We start from the raw sequence: 26,424 nt of genomic DNA on the forward strand, positions 1-26,424 counted from the left end.
AATTTTACATGTGGGTATTTTTGGAGACAAGAATTTTTTCTATGGTGAATAAGGACCATTGAAAAAATTCTTGTCTCCAAAAATACCCACATGTAAAATTTTGTTCCATTTGCTTGATTATTGTTCTCGAGTTATGCAGAAATTTGTATTTTATTTGTATCGGAGTCCCCCCTACTAAAAAGGTAAGGGGTCCTAATTCATCATAGAAAAAAATCATGCCTCCAAAAACACCCACATGCCAAATTTGGTTCCATTTGATTAATTAGTTCTCGAGTTATGAGGAAATTTGTATTTCATTTGTATATGAGCCCCCGCTCCTAAAGTGAGGAGGGGTCCTTTTTTTTCCATGTGTGGACTCATCACTGCGACCAGTGTAGTTGATCTATTGTGATATCGCCCGGGTGTTTGCTGTATGACCTGCACTGCATTTCTTTTTTGCTATAATCGCTATTGAATGAGCGATATGCTTTATTAAATTTTACGCTAGTAACTCATCAGTGACTAAATGAATGTTTATTTAGTCACTAATAAGATACTAGCATTGTAGCACCGTAACTACCAAAGATACAGCAGAACTTTGTTCAGCAAAATTATAGACAATAACCTGTTCTATAAATGGCCCATATATAACTTTGTCATATTTGGCCCCGTTAAGACGGTACTGTCAAATGAATCACAACTCAGTCAAAGTGATCGACCCATCCCTGGTCACGTCATTCGCCTTGCAGAATAAGTCCGTTGTTTGCGTTTATAAGTTTGTGTAGATGTTTCTTTCAGATGATATCAACAAAACGATGGGTTGATTTCAGTAGAGATGCCGGGAGAGGCCAAATAAGGTTATGCCAGTCAATTTCAACTGTTTTAATTGTTTTTACCATGAGAAATGACTTATTATTGAAGTTTCCTAGCAGAATACTGCACAATGCCGCTATGCAGTAGAACTCCAAATACTTTACTTACCCAACTATCTACGCGCAGTGGATTTTAATCTGCTGTGTCTGCTTTCGTCTCCGTCTTAGGACCACTTTCCATCATTGACTTCAACAACCATGCGCTAAGCCTGCTATCAGCACTGCTTCAATAGATGAATGCTTCGCCTAAATTAGAAAACTTTATTTGTACGAATTGCTTATTCAATATCTGTCATAAACTATGACTTAAGCTTAAACAAAAACCTAATGCTATGAAATCTAAACCAAATAGCTCTTGGAAATCTGATAGTAGTGCGAACCGGTGTTGAATGGAATCTCGTGCCGTGGTTTGGTATAATCTTTGGTAGGTTGAAGGTACGTCTCACGGACCGTTGGTACCGGAATCGGTGTCGGTAGATCGCGTTCGTAAATATTGTCCCGTACACCGAGCCGGCCACCGGGCGGTCGCATTAGCGCTCCGGAAGGAGCTATCCTTTCCGGACTCATGGTACCGATCTTGCGTGGCAACTTTGTACAGCTTAAGATGATACTAAGCAGAACGCAAAACTCTACCACGGCCACGATAAGACCCGCGCAGAGGAAGAGGAAGTACTGCTCTCGGTACCAGACCTCGATCTTATGCAGACAACCCTAAAACCAGCGTAGAAAAAAAATGATTATAATTAGAGATGGGATACGATCCTGTCAACTTTAAATTCTTACATCCAGGTGTCGACTGGCTTCGTAGTCGTGCGGTTGCAGTGCCTGACAAAGTGTCAAATTTGTCGGGATAGGATCTAGATAGGCGGAAAACTCATAACGATTTTGAAGTCTGCAGCAAGTGAGTGGAACGGTCAGTTCCTTTTTGCCTAAACTTTGCAGCTTCCAAAGTGAGGTGTCGTAGTTGATGGCGGTATTGACGGCACAACATTCGAAGATGGTTTGAGCAAGATCCATGGCGGCGGTGAACTGCTCGTAACCGGGAACGCCGTAGCTTCCCTGCAGCGCCTTCACCATGGCTGTTTCGTCCAGGTTGAGACCGAGACACTGCGGCCAAGCAGTGATCATCAAACACACACCGAACTCGGCAATCAAGAGGCACAGAATTATGAGGAAATACTGAAATGGAATTGTAGAAATTAGAAATTGTATTTCTAATATTTAGTAGAAGAATATTTACGATCGTTAGAATGCAATAGGTGTTCATGCAGGAAGCCCAGCAGCCTAGCAGAGACGCAGTGATGGCCACTAGGCCGGCGATTGTTAGTCCCAACGCAACATAGTAGAACAGCGGTTGCTCAAGTTCCGAAAGGGCTGTGCGGTGCTGTTCCGTTGTAGAGATCAGGAGACGTGACAACAATATCCGAGGAGCGTCGGTGAACATGTAGAATCCGGTGGCAAGCAGTGTGACTCCACATAGCTGAAAGAGATCAATTAAAAACAAACGATAACATGAATCTGATTCAGTTGGTGGGTTAATTTCGTAAGAGTCAATTTAGCATTTTATTTTCTCTGTGCATATGAGGAAGGCTAAGTATTTTAATGATAGACAAAAGCCAATATTGCTAACACCAAAATGGACACAGCAGATCGTTAAAAGCCAATCTGCGATTTGGTCAAATTACTTCAATTAAACTACCACAGTGAACGATCAAAAATAAATTTTTAATTTGGTTTACTACGTCTAAACGTGTCTACTTCCTAATCACCACGACTGTGCTCGACATAATCTGCACGACGAAAGTAAAAAGATAAAGACAGTAATTCATTTCGATCATTCGAGTTATGGAGATACCACTGTACTATAAACCGAATGCATGTTTGCGCCTCGCAGTTTTGTCGATCGTAATAACACTTTGGAGACGATATTGGGTGGTTTGATGGTAGCAGTTGTGGTACCATTCTGCGATCGCAATTACAAAGCTTCTACACGGCCGAGTTCTCTTATGGTAGGTCAAGTGATTCATAATGAATTTGGGGGAAAAAGTTGAAATTTTCACTGTTGCCTGTAACAATTTCTTATGGATTGGCTGATCAATTTAGCCCCGTCCCAAATTAAAGCCATTATAGCCTTAAAGCCTTATTTATAGTTTCCTTATGTCTGACTGTAACGCTAGATCCAAGCAAGCTGTTAAAAAAAATTTTTTCTGGACTCCAACACACGTTGTGATGGTAACAACGAAATCGGCAATTCGATGGGATGCCACATAATGCGAGACTGATTGAATGGTAGCTAAACCCTTCCCGAGTCAGGTGTGGGATGATATCTGAATCACACAGAGGTGATGTAGTGTGTTTTCTTAAACAGTCAGATGTTTTATCAAGGACACATTCAAACTTCGGTTGTAAATAAACTAGAATTCATCAAAATGTGGTTTATGTGAAACGTGTTGTTGCATGATTTAGTTGCAAAGCTGATATACAAACGCGACCTGAAATATCGCAATATAAAGTAACATAAGTATTGAAGGCTGCAAATTTAAGTTCTAACTTTAAGAATATAGTAGAAGTAGCTTTAGATATCTACTGCAAAGTATTTTAAAAATATTTTAATTTTTTTAAGGGACTGAGTCGCAAAAGAGCTGTCGAAATCTCCAATATCCAAGGCATTGTGTTACGTTGACTCGATCTCAAGCAAATAACTAATCCAAGAGTTTGTCCGGTTTACTAAAACGAATGGTGTTTTGGTAGTTGTGGTCCAACGAGAGGTAGCGGATTAGACAGCAAGCGTCTGTCCGGTATAATGCAATTAATATTTTCTGCAATCATAGTTTTGGTCAAACCGAATCTAAATTTCTAAGTTTTGGTTCTAAAATTGAGTACTTTTTAGAAATGTTCTTCCTCGCAGCATGGTTCTCGCAATTGGTAGATTGTTGCCCTTTTATCTTTTATTACACGTGTTTTAATTGAGTCGTTCCGAATTATAGTGGTCTATTGACCATTTAGCAAATTTTACAGGAGACGCAATTGTCTAAAAAACTCCATAAAAAATTCTATTCAATTATTTTCACCAAATCAACTGTTCTGATGGGAAGGGTATAGAAGGATACAACATGAGAATACATAAAAAACCCAACTTTTGTTGAAATATGCGATTCATTCATACCAATGCACAGTGGTCCAAACAGCGAAATACGTGATCATTTGATATAGCGCCGAAACGTGAAGTTTTTCGCATATAGTGTCTTTAGGAACATTTCTTGGTATAACAAGCCCCTTCTTGCGAGAGAAATCTTTGGGTGATTAATTCCCTTAAAAGTGAGATACGAAATTTATTTTCTCGTATATTCGAGACACAGGTTTAGTACTTTCGGCAAAGTTGTAGTAAATATCAATACAAACAACTTTGTCAAAGACACCATACTTGTATCTCTTCATGGAAATTGTCTATGAAGCGTTATTCATGGACAGTCCCTTCAAAACAGTTTTTAAACCTTGAGTTATTCTGGTCAACTTTTACGTGTTCGTGGTGTTCTAAAAAGGGTATGAAATGGAGAGAGTTACCTGGAAGGAGCGTCAAACATAGCTCTGGCTCTCTCAAGCTCCCACCTGGCGCCTCCACGCAGATCTAAGTCAAATGATGACGGTCGATGGCCTTACCCGGAAATGCTTCATGTACTTACTGAAGCAGCTAAGCTAGGAGGTGCGAACTAGAGCGCCTGTTCTCCAGGTGAGGGGCGGCTCACACAGCGTCTGTCTCGTAACGGGCGGCTGAATATGTGCTGGTAGGGAACGTGGGAGCTCAAGTGGTGTTGGTGCCGAGGTGGAGTTAGATGGGGAACGATATGAAGTAGTGGAGGAATTTATATACCTTGGTACACTCGTGACATGTGACAACGATGTAAGCCGCGAAGTGAAACGACGAGTTGCAGCCGCGAATCGGGCTTTCTACGGATTACGTAGCCAGCTGAAGTCCCGTAGTTTGCAAATTCGCACAAAACTGGCGCTCTACAGAACACTAATCCTCCCGGTGGCCCTTTACGGACACGAATCATGGACGCTAAAGGAAGCTGATCGGCGAGTGCTTGGGGTTTTTGAGCGTAAAATTCTGCGATCTATACTTGGTGGCAAAATGGAAAATGGAGTGTGGCGCAGACGCATGAATCACGAGCTGTACCAAGTATACAAATATGCTGATATAGTGAAGGTAGTGCAATGTGGCAGGCTGCGGTGGGCTGGACACGTGGCCAGAATGCCCGATGAAAGAGTAGCCAAAACTATTTTCAGCAGAGAACCAGGAAGAGGCCGTAGACTCCGAGGCAGACCCCGCACCCGTTGGGTGTGTGCTGTCGAAGACGATGTACGTTCAGCTGGTGTTCGTGGGGACTGGAGAACGGCAGCCCAGGACCGACGGTACTGGAGGACTATAATTCGTTCGGCGCAGGATCGGTAACGGACCGTTGCCACTAAAGTAAAGTAAAGTAAGTAAGGTGTTCTAAAAAGTTGATTATCTTGCTAAAATCAACGTTTTTGTAGAACATTATTATACGTGATTTTTTGAAGTTTCGGAGATATTGAGCATTTTTGTTGAAAAATAGTACTACTTTGAGCTTAAATATTTCCCAAGGTGGCAAATGATGGTGGACCAAACAACTCGTACTTAAAAGTACAACAAAAAGATATGTTGCTTATTTTATTTTTTGTTTGAGTAAGGTTAATTGTTTCCTGCTTGTCAATTCATGTTTTCAAACTAAATAGACTAAAAAGTCATTCCGAGAAAATTCGGTCTTGTGACTGTTGTTAAAATTCGGCCATTTGGGTTTCGGCCATTCGTGATTCGACCATTTGTGTTTCTGCCATTTGGTACTAGCCCATTATGAGTGGGATCTTTTGAAAAGACACCAATCGAAGGTATTGAACAAAATGGACTTAAGTTAGTTATTTGGAAGCTTTTCTGTTATTAATTGCGTCAAATAATTTTCAGTCTACATTTATTTTCGACTCGAAAATAGGCGAAAAAATGACTGGTAACTCAACTTGTTAGAAAGAGATTGTCAACATAAACAAAATGGCGTTTATTGCATCCGAAGTACATTTTAATTGTTCGATAAACATGACTGAGAAGGATTATTAAAACAACTATAACTTTTGAGGATACAAACAGATACAGTCAATTGACACTTGATCTTAAAGGTTTTTTGTTGTACTTTTAAGTAGGAGTTGTTTGGTCTGCCACCATTTGCCACATTGGGAAATATTTAAGCTCAAAGTAGTACTATTTTTCATCAAAAATGTTCAAAATCTCCGAAACTACAGAAAATCACTTATGATAATGTTCTACAAAAACGTTGACTTTAGCAAGATAAACAACTTTCTAGAACACTATGAACACGTAAAAGTTGACCAGAATAACTCAAGGTTTAAAAACTGTTTTAAAGGGTTTGTTCACGAATAACGCTTCATAGATAATTTCCATGAAGAGATACAAGTATAGTGTCTTCGACAAAGTTGTTTGCATTGATATTTACTACAACTTTGCCGAAAATACCAAACCTTTATCTCGAATGTACGAGAAAATAAATTTCTTATCTCACTTTTAAGAGAATTAATCACCCAAAGATTTCTCTCACAAGAAGGGTCTTATTATACCAAGAAATGTTCCTAAAGACACTATATGCGGAAAACTTCACGTTTCGGCGCAATATCATACGATCACGTATTTCGCTGATTGGACCACTGTGCAATGTACATAGACCACTATGATTTCATATACAGTAAAGATTTGTATAACGCGGTGGTGGTGCTGTACGCCTATCGGGATATCTCAGCTGTCCATTAACCAAGATTTTTAGTAGTTGACTAGGTTATACCACATGCTAACAGTGTACCAAAAGTTGTACTTTATTGGTTAACTAACTGACCCGACAAACTTCGTATTGCCACAAAATAACCTGTGTTGTACATAAATCATGAATCTCGGATGATCTTTGTCACAATCTCGAGTTTTGTAAGTTTCTGAGGAGTTCAACCTTAGAACTGTGAAAGCTTCCCAGGTAACTAATAAGCATCACCAATGCTATTCAAATGTAGGCCAATAAGCATTTAAGTCGCCTTAAATGCTACTTAAATGCTATTTTGGCAAAACATACAGCTACTTTACTGATAACCTTCTTATAGTACTGACGATGGTAATTTACAACTTACTAGCGACACGAAGAATTTGAATACAATTTTAGATGCTAATTTACAACACCTATGCAGTCAAAAAGCTAATATACAACAACGTGCAGTATAAAATGCCAGGTACGCTGATTTGCTGCTTACGTTAAGGCTTATTAGTTACCTGGAATGGGTAGTTTAATATACAAATTTGCAATTTTTCCTCACAGTAAAGTAGAAAACAACTCCCCTGTCCCCTCATTACATAGCCAGAAAGCGGGTAGTAATTTTCGCCATGATTGTACAACATTTCGCCGAATTTCATTTTGCGAAAAACCTTAAGCGGAATGTACCATTTCACGGAAAACTTTCTCGTGGAAAGTACCATTTCGCGATCCTCTCCTTACTCGCTGTCGCTCGTTCCAGGAAACCCAGGTAGACCTAGGAAAACAAATAAAACTAGACAGTAGAGATTTCTGCGGGGAGTTGCCTTCTCCCAGTGGGCGGCGCTTCCGACGGCGGGTCACCGGCTACACTCGCGGCCGTCTCGTCCTGAATGATCTAGTGTTACTATAGATAGCTTTTGTGGTCTTGTTATAGACTAATGTTTTATGGAAGAGTCTCGAATTTCTCAAGTTCGATTAGTTTTTGAGTTTCGCAAAAAATTCTGTTTTATTTGTATGAGAGTCCAAATCCCCCTACCACAGGGGTGAGAGGTCTCTAACTATCATAAAATAAATTCAAGACTCCAAAATCTCCCACATGCCAAATTTGGTTCCGTTTGCTTGATTAGTTCTCGAATTATGAGGAAATTTGTATTTCGTTTGTGTAGAAGCCCCCCCTCTTAAAAGGGAGATGGGTCATAATTCCCCTTCTAAAGAGGAGAGGGGTCTCAATTCACCATAGAAAAAAATCTTGCCTCCAAAACCACCCACATGCCAAATTTGGTTCCATTTGCTTGATTAGTTCTTGAGTTATGAGGAAATTTGTTTTTCATTTGTATAGGAGCCGCCCCTCCTAAAGTGGGGAGGGGTCCTAATTCACCATAGAAAATATTCTTGCCTACAAAAACGCCCACATGCTAAATTTGATTCCATTTGCTTGATTAGTTCTAGAGTTATGAGGGAATTTGTATTTCGTTTGTATGGGTGCTCCCCCCTCCTAAAAAGGTAAGGGGTCCAAATTCATCATAGAAAATATTTTTGTCTCCAAAAACACCCACATGCCAAATTTGGTTCCATTTGCTTGATTAGTTCTCGAGTTATGAGGAAATTTGTATTTCGTTTGTATGGAAGCCCCCCCCCCTCTTAAAGGGGAGAGGAGTTATAATTCCCCTTCTAAAGAGGGGAGGGGTCCCAATTTACCATAGAATAAATTCTTGTCGCCAAAAACACCCACATGCCAAATTTTGTTCTATTTGCTTGATTAGTTCTCGAGTTATGCAGAAATATGTGTTTCATTTGTATAGGTTGCCCCCCCCCCCTCTTAGTGGAGGGAGGGGTCTCTAACCATCACTTAAACCTTTCCTGGCCCCAAAAACCTCTACATGCAAATTTTCACGCCGATCGGTTCAGTAGTTTTCGATTCTATAAGGAACATACGGACAGACAGACAGACAGACAGACAGAAATCCTTTTTTATAGGTATAGATGGACAGCTGAGATATCGCGATGAGCGTACAGCACCACCACCGCGTTATACAAATCTTTACTGTATAATTTAGCTGAAATCCCCAAAACATTCCACAACATAGTGGTCTCTATCCAAATTTGTAAATATCAAAACCCCCACAAAATGGGTATTGGTGAAATAGTATGACGACTGGGATACGATAATCCATCGTGTACTGACGCCATTTTGGAATTAAAGATGGCAACTACCGGTTTTCTGAAAATGCCCGCACATGACTGGAAATATTGCAAAATCCTCATAATATGGGAATTATCAGATGAAAGGATTTAAAGGGCAGAAGTCGAATATTGTGTTCCAATGTAGTTATGAAATCAAAAACAGTCGAATATCGATTATTGATAAGTCGCAAGTACCGTGACCGCTCCTAATTCTGCGCAGCTCCTAATTCTGCGCATTTTTCTTTATATAAGTATTTTTTAACATTGTGCATAACTATGATCATTGCTTTATTTTTTTTATAAATATCTGTTCAATATTACGCAATTATTCCCAAACGGGCCAAAATATTTGAGAGCGAAATAATTTAACGTGAAACAGAAGGTATTTTATATGGCAGAAAACATCGTCGTTAGCACCAATGCTAAGATTGCCCTTCTAGAAAATTAACCAATTTATGATCGAAATTCTTTGCAATCATCAAATTACCCAACGTAATTTGAAAGAATAATTAGTTTTAGTCATGTTTTAGACAAAATGAGTGATTGCATGCATTGCTTTCCTTAGAAAAATGCGATGCAATAATGCGCAGATTTAGGCACAGATTTTTTATTCATGTTCCAAATTCTGCGCAGTAATGTCTCCTACGAAGAAATCGCGAAAGAATACGCAACCTCACCCAAATGGCTGAAGCATGAAAATTCAAGTAGAATCTTTAACTTGCATTGATTGGCATCCTGTGCTGTGTCTCGGGGTTTGAATCTAGAAGCGCCAATTCATGAAACCATGTCTTCCATTTTTTTTAATGTCCAACCTCATGGGGCTGTCAGAGAGTGGGGAAGTGGTTTCTACATGAAAACACAATTTTTAGTATTAGTCTACAGTGTAATCGTCAGTATGCAGAAAACCTGAATCAATTCGCCCTTTTCATTATCGAGAATAAAATATTTAAAATGAGGCAATCAAACTGATAACAATATTCCTTTGCCACCCGGACAGCACAAGAAGGCCGGATCATGGATTTAATTATGGTAATGGCTAATGCCGGATTTTTTGGTGTGCTTTCAGCGTATAAAGACATAAACAGCATGGCAGGAGTATTTATTTTCACTTTTTGGGTGCGCAGAATTAGGAGCAAACATGCGCAGAATTAGGAACATGGGCAAGAAAGTGCGCAGAATTAGGCACCGTGGATAAGTTTACAAAACGAAAAATATACTCAATTGCAGGTCGACTTATAATTCCCATATTTTTTACCCGATATTATAGACCGTAACACTACACGTTACTGCTATCCATGTTGTTAATTCAAATCTAGAATACTTAGAATAGCGGAAGAATTATAAAAATGTCTTAACTGCGCAGAATATGGTACGTTCACGGTATATACGAATAAATAGTTTTAATCTGTACTTATTCGCTAAGGTAATTGTAATAGACCGTTGTATTTTCATTAAAAGTTGTGGTTTTTCGGTCTCGGGTTTCTTACGAAAACTGTATTTTACGTTTTCGGCTGACGTTTCGAAGATCTATGCCTTCATCCTCGGAGTAACTATTCTTATAAAACATTACAATTATTTAAACAATCTTCATCATTACACATACAATTACTTACAACGTTAACCCTCTAACGGGCAACATGGTAAAAACGCAAATGATTACTTTATCATGAAAGTACACTCAAGTCGCTTTTTACGCGAAGGATACGTCCCGCGTAAATCAAAACCGCGTAAATTCCGAAAACCGCGTAAAAATAGTCGCGTAAAAAAACCGCGTAAAAAGCGACTTCAGTGTACACTCAAAAGAAGCTCGAGTGTTGATTTTCATGGCAAAATATTTATCTGGAGGACCGCTAGGTATGAAATAGTCCAATTTCTCTTTTTAGTTTTTCATGACTAATATGCTCTACACAAATACACAAATTAAAAAAAAAAGCATGTAAATTACTCATAGGAAAAATTTGAGATCGAACATTTTGTTCTAGATGTCCTTCTTCTTCAAACGTAAAAAAGGGAATATTCGCACCATAATTTTTTTCGAAATTTTTCGGAATTCTTGTTTTTGAAAGATGATAACTTTTGAACGCATGGTCAGAATGTTGTGATATTGGGTATGAAATGGGGAAGGCAAACGAGAAAGCGACCAACATAGCTTTTGCCAGCCCAAGCTCCTACCTAGCGCCTCCACGTGGCCATAGCCGGTAATACTCTATTGAGTAGCTAAACTAGGAGGTGCAATGCCGCGTGGTTCCCAGATGCAGACGGTTGAGCCACACGGCCTTGGTAGCAGGTAAGTGTAATATATTATTTTAATTATTTGTTTCGTTTTAGCTCCAGCACCTCCTATTGTACAATTAAGCCTCTAACCGTAACAAGCTTAAATAATGCACATGGATATCGTAAGGAAAAATTAAATTACTTATTGGATATTAGATGAAGGAAACTGACGCAATTTTTTTTTCATTCGAAGGATTGATGGTGAGATTGTTCTATTTTTCTCATATATGCTTCATTTAATTTTATTTTTAATATTTTATTCATATAGTATATACTTTTTTTTGTTAGATTATAGTCACTTTAACACTTTTAGCTCATTCGTGACTTCTGCGGGGTTGGGATTTGAACCCGGGTCCTCGGCGTGAGAGGCGTGAATGCTAACCAATACACCGGGACTGACCCCATATCGTATATACTGGGTTCAAGAACACCTATGAAGATTGCGTGAGTTTTTGCGCATCCTCTTAAAGTAGGTGGTCAACTAACGTACCCATTTCTACAATCGTAAGGACATGGCCAGGTGTATGGTGTACTTACGGGTACATCATATCAGCCACCCATGCTGTATACGGTTGTCTATGCTATGCTATGGTCAGAATGTTGTGATATTAGTATCAACATGTCAGGAAATCTGTTCTGAACATATTGTCAATTCAAGACATATTTTGTATGTGGCTCTAGAGCTACAAAAGCGAAGGCCGTCTACAGACGGTCTTACCCGTTAGAGGGTTAAGTAAGTACATACGTAGCTCTCTGCCAACCCCGCGTTCTTGTTCGTAGATTCATATCGACCTTCATATCGTTTTTCCGCCGGAAAACACAATGCTGGGAAGCTGGTAGTGGCAAATGAAGTAGCTGCTTGGTACTGATAAGTCTCGCACCTTTCTGGATATCGGTAAATTTTCGTGCTTCTTTGATACTTGTTAAAATCCGAATTCTCTTTGAGAACGAGCTGCACATGCTCATGTATTGTCTGCCACCACGGCATGGGATTTTGATGAATTCGTTTCTTAACCTTCCTCACCATTTCAGAGTTTGGCCAATTGCAAATTTCGAAGGCACTATCGCTAATCCATGCAAAGATAGTACCAATGCAACATTGCTAACACTTCAAATCAGTCACCCTGTATGTCATTCGTTCAATTTGATTGTACTCATATTAAATTAATTTTACAAGTAAAACGTTAATTTTGTAATAAACTCACAGGAAAACTAAAATAATCCTAGTAACAACATCAACATGTCATTTTACTCGAGGAAACAGTTATTTATTTTTAAAATTGTGGCTTTATACTTAACCAACCTAATATTTATGTGTGAACTTGGTTTGCACCAATTGTGCTCACCGATTGTGTAATATAATTTTGGCCTTTAGAACGATGGTTCCCCCTGTTCTACTTTAATGGCAGACTAAAATATCAGATTTATGTATTTAACATACATTGCATACTAATAATAAACGGTGTGACAGTAGACAGCTGGACAGGTCAATGTCTCATCTAATTAGCTTTGTTGTCGAATTTGCATCTGAATCAGCCCCGTAACAAACGACTCGGTAGTTGTTTTTCCCACCTGCCACGCTTTCTCATATAACTATACTATAGTTCAAGTGGAGGCATATACTATATACGGCAAGTGGAGAACACTGACTGATCCAATTAACAATCAAACCCTCGTCGATCGTAGTAAAACTTAGCTTCAGTTTGCATTGCCCTAATTGCATACATTTCAATGAGAAAAAATAAAAAAATTTGTTCGAAAGCACTGCTTTTATAGTCATACCGCCGCGCCGCGGGAGGCTCGTGATGGGCGGTTGCGATTTTCCACCGAATTCCGTCACACCATCATCATGAGCGGTAGGCAGCGCCAGCCCAGCAGCATCACTGAACGAGGAGGGAACGGTTTGCGGGGTTACTCATTTTTGACATTTTTTGTTTTTCACTTTCACGAAAGCGAAATTGCCGCCAGCCATTTTCTGCATCGTACGTCAGGTAGCACTCGAAGCAAAACATTGTTCAAATGTCAATGAATAAAGATGAAAGATGGTGTGGGATTCCGTTCCGTTGCAGTTACGGAGCTGTTATGACAATGAGGAAGATTAAAGACATAATTGATGTCCGACAAACAGGTGAGAGGCATTAGCATCACAAAATCGTGCAGGGAGTTGCTTCGTTTTAAACCCATTTTTCACACCTTTTTGATTTTCATTTGAATTCTCTGTTGGTTAAATTTTCTTATCTAACTAATTTAATTGATAACTAGTGGTAAAGTTATTAATCAAATAAAAAAAATTGACATAGGCATACATCTTATGAACTTCTTAACAAAATTTGTGAAAAAAAGAACAATAAAAATATTGAATATTTTCAAAAAACTGGGAAGTGTAAAGAACCAACCGATATATTCCATAAGCTAGAGTTTTTCTGCCATTTCCGAAGCAATAAGTGACATTAACGAGAAAAAAGTTTACTGCTCCACTGATGATTGTGCAACTGTTGCACAAAAACACAACGAGATAAGAAGATAATTCGATGAAATATGGCAGTGTGCCTTTAAGTGAGTGTACACGCAGCTCGCTCATCCACTGTCAAGGCGCGTTAAATGCGCTAATGCATCCTCTTAAGGAAACATTTTTTTTTTGCATTAACCTATGTGTGTCGCAATTTGATGAGATAATCAAATAATTGCCATTTGATGCTTGTTCATTTAAATTTGGTGTTTTTATGCAATTATGTGTACATACAACGTTTACCGGAAAAGTGGTTCAGTTGTTTCTGGGACTTTTACTTACGGTCTATACATTTCAGTTTTTCGTGTCGTTTAGACAAATAATTTAAAATCGCGCAAGATGCTCGATAGGTTTTCAGACATGGCAACTGAGACTGAGACATGGCGGTCTGAATAAATGTTCTTCAACATTATGAACACAGAAACTTTTTGGGTTCGTTATCGAAGAAGTGAGAAAGGTTAAAAAGCGAATGCCGTGGTGGCAGACAATACGGCCCGCAGTTAAAGTCTGCCGCTCGAGCATGTGCAGCTCATTCTCAATAGACAAACTCTGATTCTTAAAGTACCAAAAACACGAGAATTTACCGATCAAGAAAGGTGCGAGATTATTCAGTACCAAGCAGCTACTTCATTTGCCGCTACTGGCTTCCCAGCATTGTGTTTTCCTGTGGAATAACGATATGAAGGTCTGCATATCTTATTTACGGACAAGAACCGGGGTTGGCGTAGAGCTACGTACAGTGGGACAATGCTTGATACTTTTTAAATGTTCAACAATTTTTTAAATACATTAAATTTTAATCTACTATATACAAATATCTTAGATTACTGCTCCCCAAAACATGACATCTAGATTGTAATCGGTGTTTTCATTCAAGGCGCAGGTCGACCAAAGTCACACGACAGACTTCGCAGCCAGCTGTTAGAGTGCAGGACAATTGCAGGGTCAGCTGCTACGATCCTATTAACTCTAACAGCCTCTCCCAATTCGAGATTCGAACATACGACGTCTGGCTTATTAGGCCAGCTTCATACCTCAAAGCCAACTGGGAGGCGACCACGAGGAGCAATATTGACCGGTGATACATCGGTGAATCGGTAGGGAATCAGCGCTCATATCCGCTGACCAACAAAATAAGCCTAAGACTTATCGATTTTGTCGCCTCCAAGAACATAGCCGTACCCGTATGTAGTATTTTCTTCCAGTCTGGAATGGAAAAAACACTTCTAGCGATCAGTTTCATGTTTTTTCAATGCAATTCGATGCTGTCTTTATTTCCTCAATGGTGTAGCGTCGTCCTTTCATGGGCCTCCTCAGTTTCGGAAACAAGAAAAAGTACAAGGGTCCATGCCTAGTGGCACGGGCCCAGGCTTGACGTAGGACTACGAATGTAGAGGAATTCGTCTCCCAATGTCAAGGCCGGTGATTTTTGTACGAATTTCATATAATAGATTCCCAAGTTGCTCAGTAACGGAAGGTTTACTCGCGCTGTTGTATTTTGTACAACGCCTGTGAACCGTTGACTTTATCTCGGTATATCTCGGGAATCCAGCAATAAATAAAATTACTGTTTTACGCAGACAAAGATCTTTCAAATGGTGGAAAAAGTTCCATAAGTTTTTCACCAAGTGCCATTAGTATTCGAGTGAATTCTGTTACGTTTTAGCTTGCCTATAAATCGGAGTTGGCGCGAGTAACGAAAGGTAAAGGATTGTGTTCTTACATGTGAGAAATTCATAATTTCAACTCTACAGCAAATTTAAATGGTGGACCTGAAATGGTCTGTTTGTTAATGTTGAATTCTCAAATTTCTGAGTCGTGGTTTCCATTGTCTACTTTCGTCCATCAGATAGGTTATTGATGCGTGGATTAATGGTGGGAATACTGTTTATCGGACAAACGCTACTGGTAAAATCTGTAATCATGATAGACTTTTATGTTTATGATGTTATGAGTCGCAAGCTAGCTGCTTGCCGATGTGTCACCAATGAAAGCCGGTGACCGACCGACGACGCGCACCGAGGCAAAGGCAAACAATGTTTCAAATACAACCTTTAAAATTATGCCACGGATGAGACACGAAAGCCGCCTGTCCAATGTCAACCTTCCAGACATTAGTGCATGCATAAATTTGGGACCCTGTCATTTTCTTGGCAGTATTTTATTTTCTCAGTCTAATCTTCTGTATAACCAAAATAGTTAGTGGAGTACTTTAAGCTGGTTAAGTTTAGTAAACGGCTGGATAATGCGGAATATAGATAGTGGTCGTTAGCCTCTTATCCAGCAACCCCGATCCCGACCTCCTCGTGGTACCAGCCGGAATACGAGCAACCTTAGCGGAGATCGGGTAACCAACCCCGGTGGAAGCTAAGGTCGTATACTAACCGGGAAGAAGGTATAGTGAGTCTCGGCACTATAAGATGGCAGCCTCATCGCGAGACTCGGTAGTGTTGCCCCAGTACGGCTACACACCTAAATTAAATTAAAACTAACAACATTCAAGCATATTCGGAGCGGAATATTCGGCATCGACCTAGGCGACGGAACAAGGACGACGAATGGAGACTCGGGACTTGGAACTGCAGATCGCTAGATTTCGCAGGTTGCGAGCGGGTGCTGATTGAACAGCTGGAACCCCGTAAACTCGGCATCGTATCTCTGCAGGAAATCTGTCGCAAAGGAGAGAAGGTATGGAAGATCCGTGGCGGAAAGGCCCAGTTTTACCAGAGCGGTGGCGCTACCAACGAACATGGAACGGGCTTTGTAATGCTGGGCGGAATGCAGGATCGCGTGATAGATTGGAAGGCGATCAACGAGAGAATGTGTGTATTGAGGATAAAGGGCCGTTTTTTCAATTATAGCATCATTAACGTGCACTGCCCGCACGAAGGTAGACCCAACGATGAGAAAGAAGCGTTCTACGCGAGGCTGGAGGCAACGTACGACAGCTGCTCGTCACGGGACATCAAGATCGTCATCGGGGATATGAACGCCCAGGTCGATAGGGAAGAAATGTATAGACCGGTGGTAGGACCCCATAGCCTGCACACCGACACAAACGGTAACGGCCAACGATGTATAAACTTCGCAGCTTCCCGAGGCCTGGTGATCCGAAGCACCTTTTTCCCGCGCAAGGATATCCACAAAGCCACCTGGAGATCACCTGACCAACGTACAATGAACCAAATTGACCACGTTCTCATAGAGGGCCGGTTTTTCTCTAACATCACGAATGCTCCTATCGGGGTGCGGATGTTGATTCTGACCATTACTGTACTGTTACTAGGTACATGTGCGCTCAAAGCTGTCCACCGTATACCGGACACGTCAAAGCCGCCCTCCTCGGCTGGACAACAGGCAGCTAGATAACCCACAAGCTACCGAGAACTACGCGCAAGTACTGAATGAGGCACTGCCTTCTTCGGAGGAGTTAGGTGCTTCAAACCTCGAAGACGGTTGGGGCAGAACACGCTCGGCCATCGGAGAGGCCGTTACCGCGGCACTAGGTATTGAGCCTCGGATTACACAAAATGATTGGTTTGATGAGGAATGCCTACAAGCAGTGGAGAAAAAAAATGCTTGGAAAAATTATCTAAGTATTGCCACTAGAGAGAACCTGGCCAAATACCGACGAGCTAGGAACCAGTTGACCACGATCCTGAGGAGAAAAAAGCGCCAAAAGGACGACAGAGATCGTGAAGAATTAGAGCAACTATTCCGAGCTAATGACACGCGCAAGTTTTATGAGAAGGTGAACCAAACTCGGAAGGGCTACACACCGAAACCTGACATGTGTAGGAACGAGGGAGGGAATCTAATTACAAACGAGCGCGAGGTGGTCGATAGGTGGAAGCAGTTCTTCGATGCACACCTCAATGGCGAAGTAGCAGAAGAAGGCGGAATGGAAATTAACCTAGGAGCGCCCATGGAAGATAGTAATGTCCTAGCACCTGATCTCCAAGAAGTCAAACGAGGAATCGGGCTGCTGAAGACCAATAAAGCCGCTGGGAAGGACCGCCTGTGCCATATTTTCTGCTATGAAACAAGCGGTATGCTGTGAAAGTAAACTAGTAAAACCTTTTCGGACCAAGAGACAGTGAATCGACGCCGCTAACTTACGTGCCTATTGCCATTAATGTCAAAAAAGAAGGACATTCGAATGGCACGTCATATTTGCGATGAATGTGCTTGTTATTTGTTAATGTTATTTGTAACCAATGGCCCTTTTAAAGGCCACAAGCAAGTTAAAGTAAGATTATTGAAACATGTCAAGCTACGCATAATCATATTTTTTTAAATCTGTGGGCTGGTCATTCATTACTATTTCAACCTCTATGATACACACAAGTGATTTTTAAAAGAAATATCTATGTCTCAATTCAAAGCCACCATTGCATTCAATGAAGAATTGAATCTGAATATTTCGCTCTTCTCTTTTAGACATTCACTTAAACAATGGCACTCACAGATTCTTATAAACATACATATGCCAGAAATGCAGTTTACATTAGTCTTTGATCTAATGATCCGATATAGTCCTACGTCACCCTTTCATACAACCCTTAGGGCTGTATACCTGTAGTTTTTGTTCGAATCCTTTCTTATTGAAGACATTTTACCAATTCGATCCCTTTTTCTCAATAGCACTTGCTTGCCACAACACAGTACGTTCTCTTTTCACTACTCTTCCAATGTTATTGCAAACATGCGCATACATGGAGATGAACGCATAGAATCATATCCAACCGAACAGTACAGCTCACTTCACTATCACAGATATCAAATTGGCTTGGGTATTGTGAAGAATCTTTGATCTGCTGCAACGAGGATACTTTGTTTCTTTTTCTGGCGAACTTCCAAAGAACTGTTGGGATAGAGAGATTCCGTCATTTCTTTTCTAAAACACTGTGATCGACTGCGAAGAGTTGTTAAAAGGACTACTACCAAGTGATGTTTAAAACTAAAGCTCAAAACTCTCCATTTTTTTGAAAATCGCGCCCCGCATTCCGACCGCCGCTTGTCTTATAACGTCTTGAAACGCAATGTTGAAAGACGGTCTCCTTGTCAGAGTCCCCTGCGAGATTCGAATGGGTCCGACAACCCACCCAAGAATCTCACACAGCACTAGATCCCATCCATCGTAGCCATGATAAGTCTAGTAAGTTTGTCCCGGAAAGTTGTTTTCGTCCAGAATTTTCCATAGCTCTTGTCGGTTTACACTATCATATGCAGCTTAGAAACCAATGAACAGGTGATGCGTGGGGATTCGGAATTCGCGGCACTTCTGGAGGATCTGCCGCGGGGTGAAGATTTGGTCCGTTGTAGATCGACCCTCCATGAAGCCGACCTGGTAACGTCCCATAAATCTGTTGGCTATTGGCGATAGTCGATGGAAGATGACTTGTGACAGCACTTTGTAGGTGACATTCAGGATAGTGATCGCTCGGTAGTTCTCACAATCCAGCTTTTCGCCTTTCTTGTAGATAGAGGAGATAACGCCGTCTTTCCACTCCTCCGGTAGTCGTTCCGTATCCCAAATCTTGACAATCAGTTAATGCAGACAGCCGGCCAACTTGTCCGGGCCCATTTTAATAAGTTCCGCTCCAATTGCATCCTTTCCCGCTGCTTTGTTGTTCTTCAGCCTCTTTGGCTTCTTTAACTTCGCTCATCGATGCGGGAGTTACATCTCCGTTGCTTACTGCACCAGTAAAGTCACTAAAATATATTTCGGTAATTCATCAATCATTCAAAGCAACATTATAGCCTTCGAATAATCCAAACAATTTTACAAAACATGCTAATCTCTTTGAAAACCTGTGGAATATTTCATATTAATTATGTTATATGTCCCTTTTATTCATAAAATCAGTCTACGATACAAAAATAATGATCTATTTCATTATATTTTGGACCAGTCTTCGATCATGTTTATACAAGATTGCGTACAAATGAGCACACCGAAGCCAAAAAATTCGAAACCATTGAACAGCTTTACTGTATGAATTTTGTTTTGCGTTAACTTACAACTGATTCACAGTTAATTTTTATTTGTGAAAGAACTTACAGTGTGACACATATGTATTTGAACAAAAACAAACACTGGATAATACGCTTCAAACGCTTTTTAAAGTCGTTACATGTGGCACGCACTACTTCCATCGGAATATCATCCCATATCTTGTTGAACTAACTTAAATACATCCAAATTATGATATTTGTAATCCTTGAGCTTCTGTTGCATGTACCGTCATATACAAAAAACCAGTGGGTTCAAATCAGGCGAACTTGGAGGCCTTTCCTTTTTCGATATGAAATCCGTCGGATTGGCTTTGCACGACATCTTCCCAAGATTTGCAGTGTAGGCTGGAGTTCCATCCGGTTGCAAGCCGTAATCTTCTTCACTATACATTCCCCGAACGTAAGATATCAAATTTTGGTCTAAGACCGTTTCCAGATAGTATTTTGCATTAACTTTCACACCCTTGCCAATAAATAATAGAGGAAGTTTCAATTTCTTTGAAATTCCTCCCCATACCATGACCGTTGATCAGAGGTGGGCACAATTTCGCTAATCCGCTGACAGCTAATTAGCTCAGCTAACATTTTGGTTAGCGGTTAGCGTTTTCGCTAATTTTTATAACCGTTAGCGTTTTTGTTAGCTTCCGCTAAATTTATGTACCGCTAAATAAACCGCTAACTTTTTTTTGGCAGAAGGAAAATTTGTGAGAAATATCACACAGGCTTCGGTCGAAGGATTCCAAATTCCAAATTTTTGTACGTACTTTACCAGCCAAGAGCCGGGGTGGCTCTTACCGTATCAAGAATTCCTCTCCATTGTACTTCTGGGGTGACATTGCGATTCTCGTTTCGAGTGATTTTGGTTCGTTTCGCCCAATCGTTTAACGTGGTCGAAACGAACCAAAATCACTCGAAACGACAATCGCAATGTCACCCCTGGGTCCTGGGCTACTCGTTTCCAAATCGTTACGCGTCTCGGCACATGCAAGTCGGCTTCAACCTGGTCAAGCCATCTAACTCGTTTGGCCCCTCTATTCCTGGTGCCGGTGGGGCTCTTGTAGAGAACAGATTTTACTACACAATCGTTCGGTATCCTTGCGATGTGGCCGGCTCACAGTAGTCTCCCAACTTTTTTCCAAATAGTGACTACAACTCATGGTGCATACGCCTATGCCACTCTCCGCTATCACTTTGTACTCCGCCAAAAATAGTTCGCAATACCTTTCGTTCAAATACGGTAAGTACACTTCCGTAAACAAAGTTGCTGTCTCAAGTCCGTAGAGGACTACTTTTGTACGCGGGCTCAAATAAATCGATATTTAAAAAAATTCGAAGCCTCCTACATTCACTGAAAACATCAAGGGAGATTTTTCGATTTTCTCGGACATCACTAGTTTTATAAATTCATAAGTGTTGGGCCAAGTATCAACGCAATAAAGTTTTCACAACAACCAAGGAAAATTATTAACAACAAAATATGTTTTTACAAATTTTCTGCCTGCTAATTCCCTTTATTCTGATTTCATTGTATTTTTACTAAAAACTTGAAATTTTATTACTACCTTTGAAACAAAAATTTCTTTTATTGCCGAAATCAGCGCTTTTCGCAGTAATGTTGATTCTACAGTGCTAACAAATTTAGCTGTTAGCGGTTAGCGTTAGCTTCCGCTAAATAGTTGATTGATTTAGCGGTTAGCGGTTATCGAAGCTAACGTTTTGATTTAGCGGATTAGCTGTTAGCGAAGCTAAAATTTCGGTTAGCGGTGCCCACCTCTGCCGTTGATGAATTTTGGTGTCGTGATACATTCCGAAACCGACCACAACCGATCATTTTGAGCATGATGCGGTGTTTGAAGAACAAGCAACTTCTCATCAGAATAGATCGCTTCTGAAACACCGTGCCGACAGAGCAGCAGTTTGCATCTTTCCTGCCGTTTTTGTTTTGTTGCTTCCATTAATCCATGGATTGTACGTTTTTTGAATGGTTTCATATGCAGATCCATTTTCAAAATTTGACGAAGAGTTTTCCTTTTGATATTCAGCTGAACTGCCATGCGGACCGGTCACAAATGCGACGAATTCGTTCTAGAATAAACTTATTGACCTCTGCAGTTCTAACAATTAGTTTCCTTCCGGTTTGTTTTACGGTTTTCAACAGATCCCGTGTCGAGAAATCTTTTAGTGTATAGTATACAAATCCTCTTTGGATGCCGTGACGTTTGAGGTCACGAAAAATAGTACCGCATATAGCATCGTTCAACAAGTTATTTATTATCAACGACCGTAACTCAAATTCTGGTACGTGCACACCGAACAAGATACAATACGACAATGAAACTACGTACAGTAACACTTAAGTCATGAACATGATGCTAAACACACATGGTCTTAGTGTGATTGTATTAATTGTATATGCCGCTGCAAACATAAAATGATTTTGGTACGAATATATATGTATCACACTGTAAATTGCGCTCAAAAAATACTCGAAAAACTCATAAATTGGAGCTTTTAAGCTCAACAAAATATTGCAATGTTGTGAAAATGTGTCAAAGTTATTGATCTGCGCTGTACTCATCGTCATCGCTTCGCCCGGTATTCAATGCCGGCAATTCACAACTACGAAGTTGCTGATATTTGATTGATTTTTGTGTGAGAAAAAAAGAGAAGAAAGTATTTTTGCTTTTGTTTTCACGCAAGTTTTGTCAATTCGACATGGGTTTTCGTGTGAGTGCGAACAGGCTTAAAAAACTCTTTTACTTTCGTAGTCGCGAATACTCAGTTGTAAATGATCTATAAAAGCTTAGCTTTACAACCGAAATACAACTTTAACCTGGCATTCTGACTGAAAACATCGTCTAACGCCGATATAAAACATTTTTATAACATATTGTTTTCCATGAAACTCATTTATAACTTAAATGTAACTGTTTTCTGAATATTTTTGTAAAAAAACATGTTGCAAGTGTTACTTGGGGAGCCGAGCGGAAGTCAACATGCGTAGCACGATCTGTTCAATCTCAAAAATAATACTTGAAACCCTAGTTTCATTCAATGGACTAACCAAATGGACCAAATGGATGATTTGATTCCGGAACCCCCAGTATTTTTACAAATTCATTTATTGCACAGAAATAGATCCGTTAGCCTGATTTTCTCAACCTAAAAATTTTATCTGAAAGGTCGGAGTTCCATTGATTGTTTGGCTCTGAGCTGAGTACGACTCAGTGTTAAATAGTAACTTCCTTAATGAAATGTTAACATGTTAAATTCAATATTTTCAATGATTGCTGAATTGAGTGAACACGATTCAATCTTTTTTTTCTAGCGAACAAACTTTATGATTGAAGTCAATGGTTAAGGTGCCACCCAGAAAAACGAAACATTATGGTATGAAGTGGTTAATGGCTTCTTTGACGTACCTGTTCCGAGCTTCCGAGCGTGCATGTGCAAAATATTTGAACACTCACGCAAGCTATAGTGTTGCAGTTTTAAGGTTATCCAATATAAATCTGTGCATTGCTGAAACGCTGATTTTGGACAGCGTGTAAAGTTTTTTCCCTGGCCATGTTGCGTGCAAATCTGGAGGTGCCGAAATTGAAATTGGTTTGTATGCATGGAAAGCATGGCTTTGATCAAATATATTATATCGACCGTGTAAATGGTAAAGCTACAAACTTTTGTATTATTCGTAAAGAATCTGTATGTCTAATTATGAGTAATTTTGAACTGAAAAAACAGTTTTCAGATCGCAAATTAGTTAAAAATATTCAAATTTGGTAGGAATTGTCTACCCAAAATGCAGGTCTGAGCGATTTAAAAATGATGAATTGACTTAATTTTATATGCCTTTCACTATAATTTAAAACTGACACACCTTGCAAAAACATTCACTGTTGTGATCATCAATTTCACACACAATAATTGATCAAACTGATAAATTGCACATAGTGCTATCGCTAATGTACATTTCGTAAATGCAAATGCAGTGTATCTCGATTAGTTGTCGTAATATTCATTAACTGACGCTCATCACATGCGACTAAACACAGTAATTTATTTTCAAATAACTGCTTCAGCACGAGTCAATTACATCCTCTTCATATACTTTCTAGAATGCCATATGAGCAAACAATCCGTAAAAAATATATATGCAATTATAATTGTCAAACGTTCTCGCAACAGTCACAAATGACAATCAGACAATCGGAAGTTGCACAAACAAAAGCGACATTTCTGCAGCGATGATTGTTGGTCATCCGGAAGCGTGACCCAGCCTGTTCTCCCCGTCAAACCACCGGAACCAATTACACAATGGGAGTTTTTCTCGATTTCATTGGACACTTTTCCCCAAAAAAAACATGCTCTCATCATAAGCCCTTAGCTTGTAACGCAATCACGCAAGAGAGAGCGAATCGAACGAACGAACGAACGAAAGAAGCCCTACACTAATAAATAACAACCGTGCAAAACAACATGACAGCCACAATTTCAAATCAATAAAAAAAAAATATGCAAGAGAAAAATCGAAACAAGAGCAAAAATCATTACCATGAAAATTAGATTGCAGCTGCCAAGCACAAACTTATGGTTGAAGATCTTGCTCAGCTTCATGATCACCGTTTGCCTTCCCGCGCCCCAGCCAGCAGTGTAATTTGATTCGGTAATGCACAGCTAATTACTGGGCCGGCGGCGGCACGTGGCACACGGTCACACACTTTAGACACCACTTCTTCCGACACTTCTGATTCTGATGTCAGCTCCTCCGACCGAATCTGGAGGAGACCTCGCCGGAGGTGCACAATATGTAGTACACTTTGTCACTAGTAAATTACAACCGCACAATTCATCTTATACAGTTGACAAGATCATCTAGAGGTTTCACATTTCGGATCTCCGGTATCCGGGAAAGCACAAGACACCAACACCTCTAGGGAGGTTCTGTCGAGAATAGAACTTCAACATCCGCGGTGCCCCCCCGTGGAATCACTTTGGTGAGGAGTTTGGTTTGGCTACGGAGCTACGGAGTGGATCGTTACAACGCAAAAGCCGACAAAGAACTGACTGGAAACAGAAAAAAAGACACCGCGCATCGGACGCCAAAAGCGAAGAGGTGTGCACCTGAGTGACCAACGGACCGCTCGCGTGCGCCACCTGCGCCAACCCCGGGTTGGCTCTGATCGCGTGCTGGCTTTACGGTACGTATTGTTTGGTGTCCGTTTGTTGCGCTTATGATGATGGCGATGATGATGGGGTGACCAACGGAGCGGAGGAGCATAGGAAAATCAAATGAATCTTTTGAATTACAGTTATCAGTCGGTTGGGTGGTATACTGAGAAGCTTTCAGTCAACGAGGCTATTGTTGAACTACGAGGGGTTTCGAATATGAGAGCTCACCTGTAGGTCTGTCGGGTAAGCTAGATCGGTCGGATAAATTTGAATCGGTGCAGGTTGCAAAGGGGAAAACAAACTCGGTCTGGATCGCACCTGGACATCACGTTTAATACTTACAGTATCATAATAGTAATTAGAATTTGTCGTATAACGATGACTGAATTTCAGTTTCATTTCTAAGTTCAAGATTCGCTGTACCTAGTAAATTATGTCCGAAATGAGATTTTCAACTCATAAGCATTAGTGTTACTGTGGTGAGGCTAGCTGCAGTGCTTTTGCAAATGATAAACAGAATTAGTAGCCATGGAAGTTTGGAATTTTATATTTCCATCAACATACTCGTTGGCCCTTGACTAATTTACCAATTAGAAAGTTGGCTAATTTTGTTTATGTAGAGCTTAATTATGCAAGCCGAGTTAGGTAATTTGACTCGTATGTCGTGTCAGAAGATGCCATTTTTTGAAACTATATTTACAATTGCTCGAAAACTGGAACAAAGCTACTGACGATCTGTATAAAGAGATAGCCGACAACATTTTTATGAAATGTTCGCAAATTTTTTGAGAATTCAATTCTGCACGAAATCTATAAAAAAAACCGATTTAATCCACCTATTGGTGAAAAGAACCTTTGTTATACCATCTCATTTGTCATTTGAGTTAGAATTCGACAAGCCTGCGGAACATAATTCAACTTTTTGAGAACACTATGGCAGTTATCATCAATACATATGCATGTCTATGTAATCTATACCTATAAAGAAGGATTTCTGTCTGTCTGTCTGTCTGTCTGTCTGTCCGTATGTTCCTTATAGAATCGAAAACTACTGAACCAATCGGCATGAAAATATGCATGTAGAGGTTTTTTGGTGCCAGGAAAGGTTTTAGTGATGGTTAGAAACCCCTCCCTCCACTAAGAGGGGGGGCTCCCATACAAATGAAACACAAATTTCTGCATAACTCGAGAACTAATCAAGCAAATAGAACCAAATTTGGCATGTGGGTGTTTTCGGTGACAAGAATTTATTCTAGGGTAATTTGAGACCCCTCCCCTCTTTATAAGGGGAATTATAACTCCTCTCCCCTTTAAGAAGGGGGGTTTCCATACAAATTTCCTCATAACTCGAGAACTAATCAAGCAAATGGAACCAAATTTGGCATGTGAAAGTTTTCGAGGGCAAGAAAATTTTCTATGTTGCATTAGGACCCCTCCTCACTTTAAGAGGGGGGGCTCCTGTACAAATGAAATACAAATTTCCTCATAACTCGAGAACTAATCAAGCAAATGGAACCAAATTTGGCATGTGTGTTTTTGGATACAAAATTTTTTTCTATGATGAATTGGGACCCCTCCCCACTTTAAGTGGGGG

At 40.2% G+C, this 26,424-nt stretch overlaps 1 protein-coding gene across 1 annotated transcript; it reads right to left on the minus strand.

Annotated features, from left to right (window-relative positions):
• Positions 1-1,098: 1,098 nt before the first annotated feature.
• LOC128736957 (CD151 antigen) lies at positions 1,099-24,719 on the minus strand. The gene is made up of 4 exons (XM_053831475.1): positions 24,213-24,719; positions 2,092-2,331; positions 1,635-2,030; positions 1,099-1,562 (listed from the first exon to the last, which is right to left on the minus strand). The coding sequence occupies exons 1-4, from the start codon at positions 24,273-24,275 to the stop codon at positions 1,191-1,193; spliced, it is 1,071 nt and encodes a 356-aa protein (XP_053687450.1). The 5' UTR covers positions 24,276-24,719; the 3' UTR covers positions 1,099-1,190.
• Positions 24,720-26,424: the final 1,705 nt, after the last annotated feature.

This window comes from Sabethes cyaneus, chromosome 2, assembly GCF_943734655.1.
Source record: "Sabethes cyaneus chromosome 2, idSabCyanKW18_F2, whole genome shotgun sequence".
Taxonomy (NCBI): Eukaryota; Metazoa; Arthropoda; class Insecta; order Diptera; family Culicidae; genus Sabethes; species Sabethes cyaneus.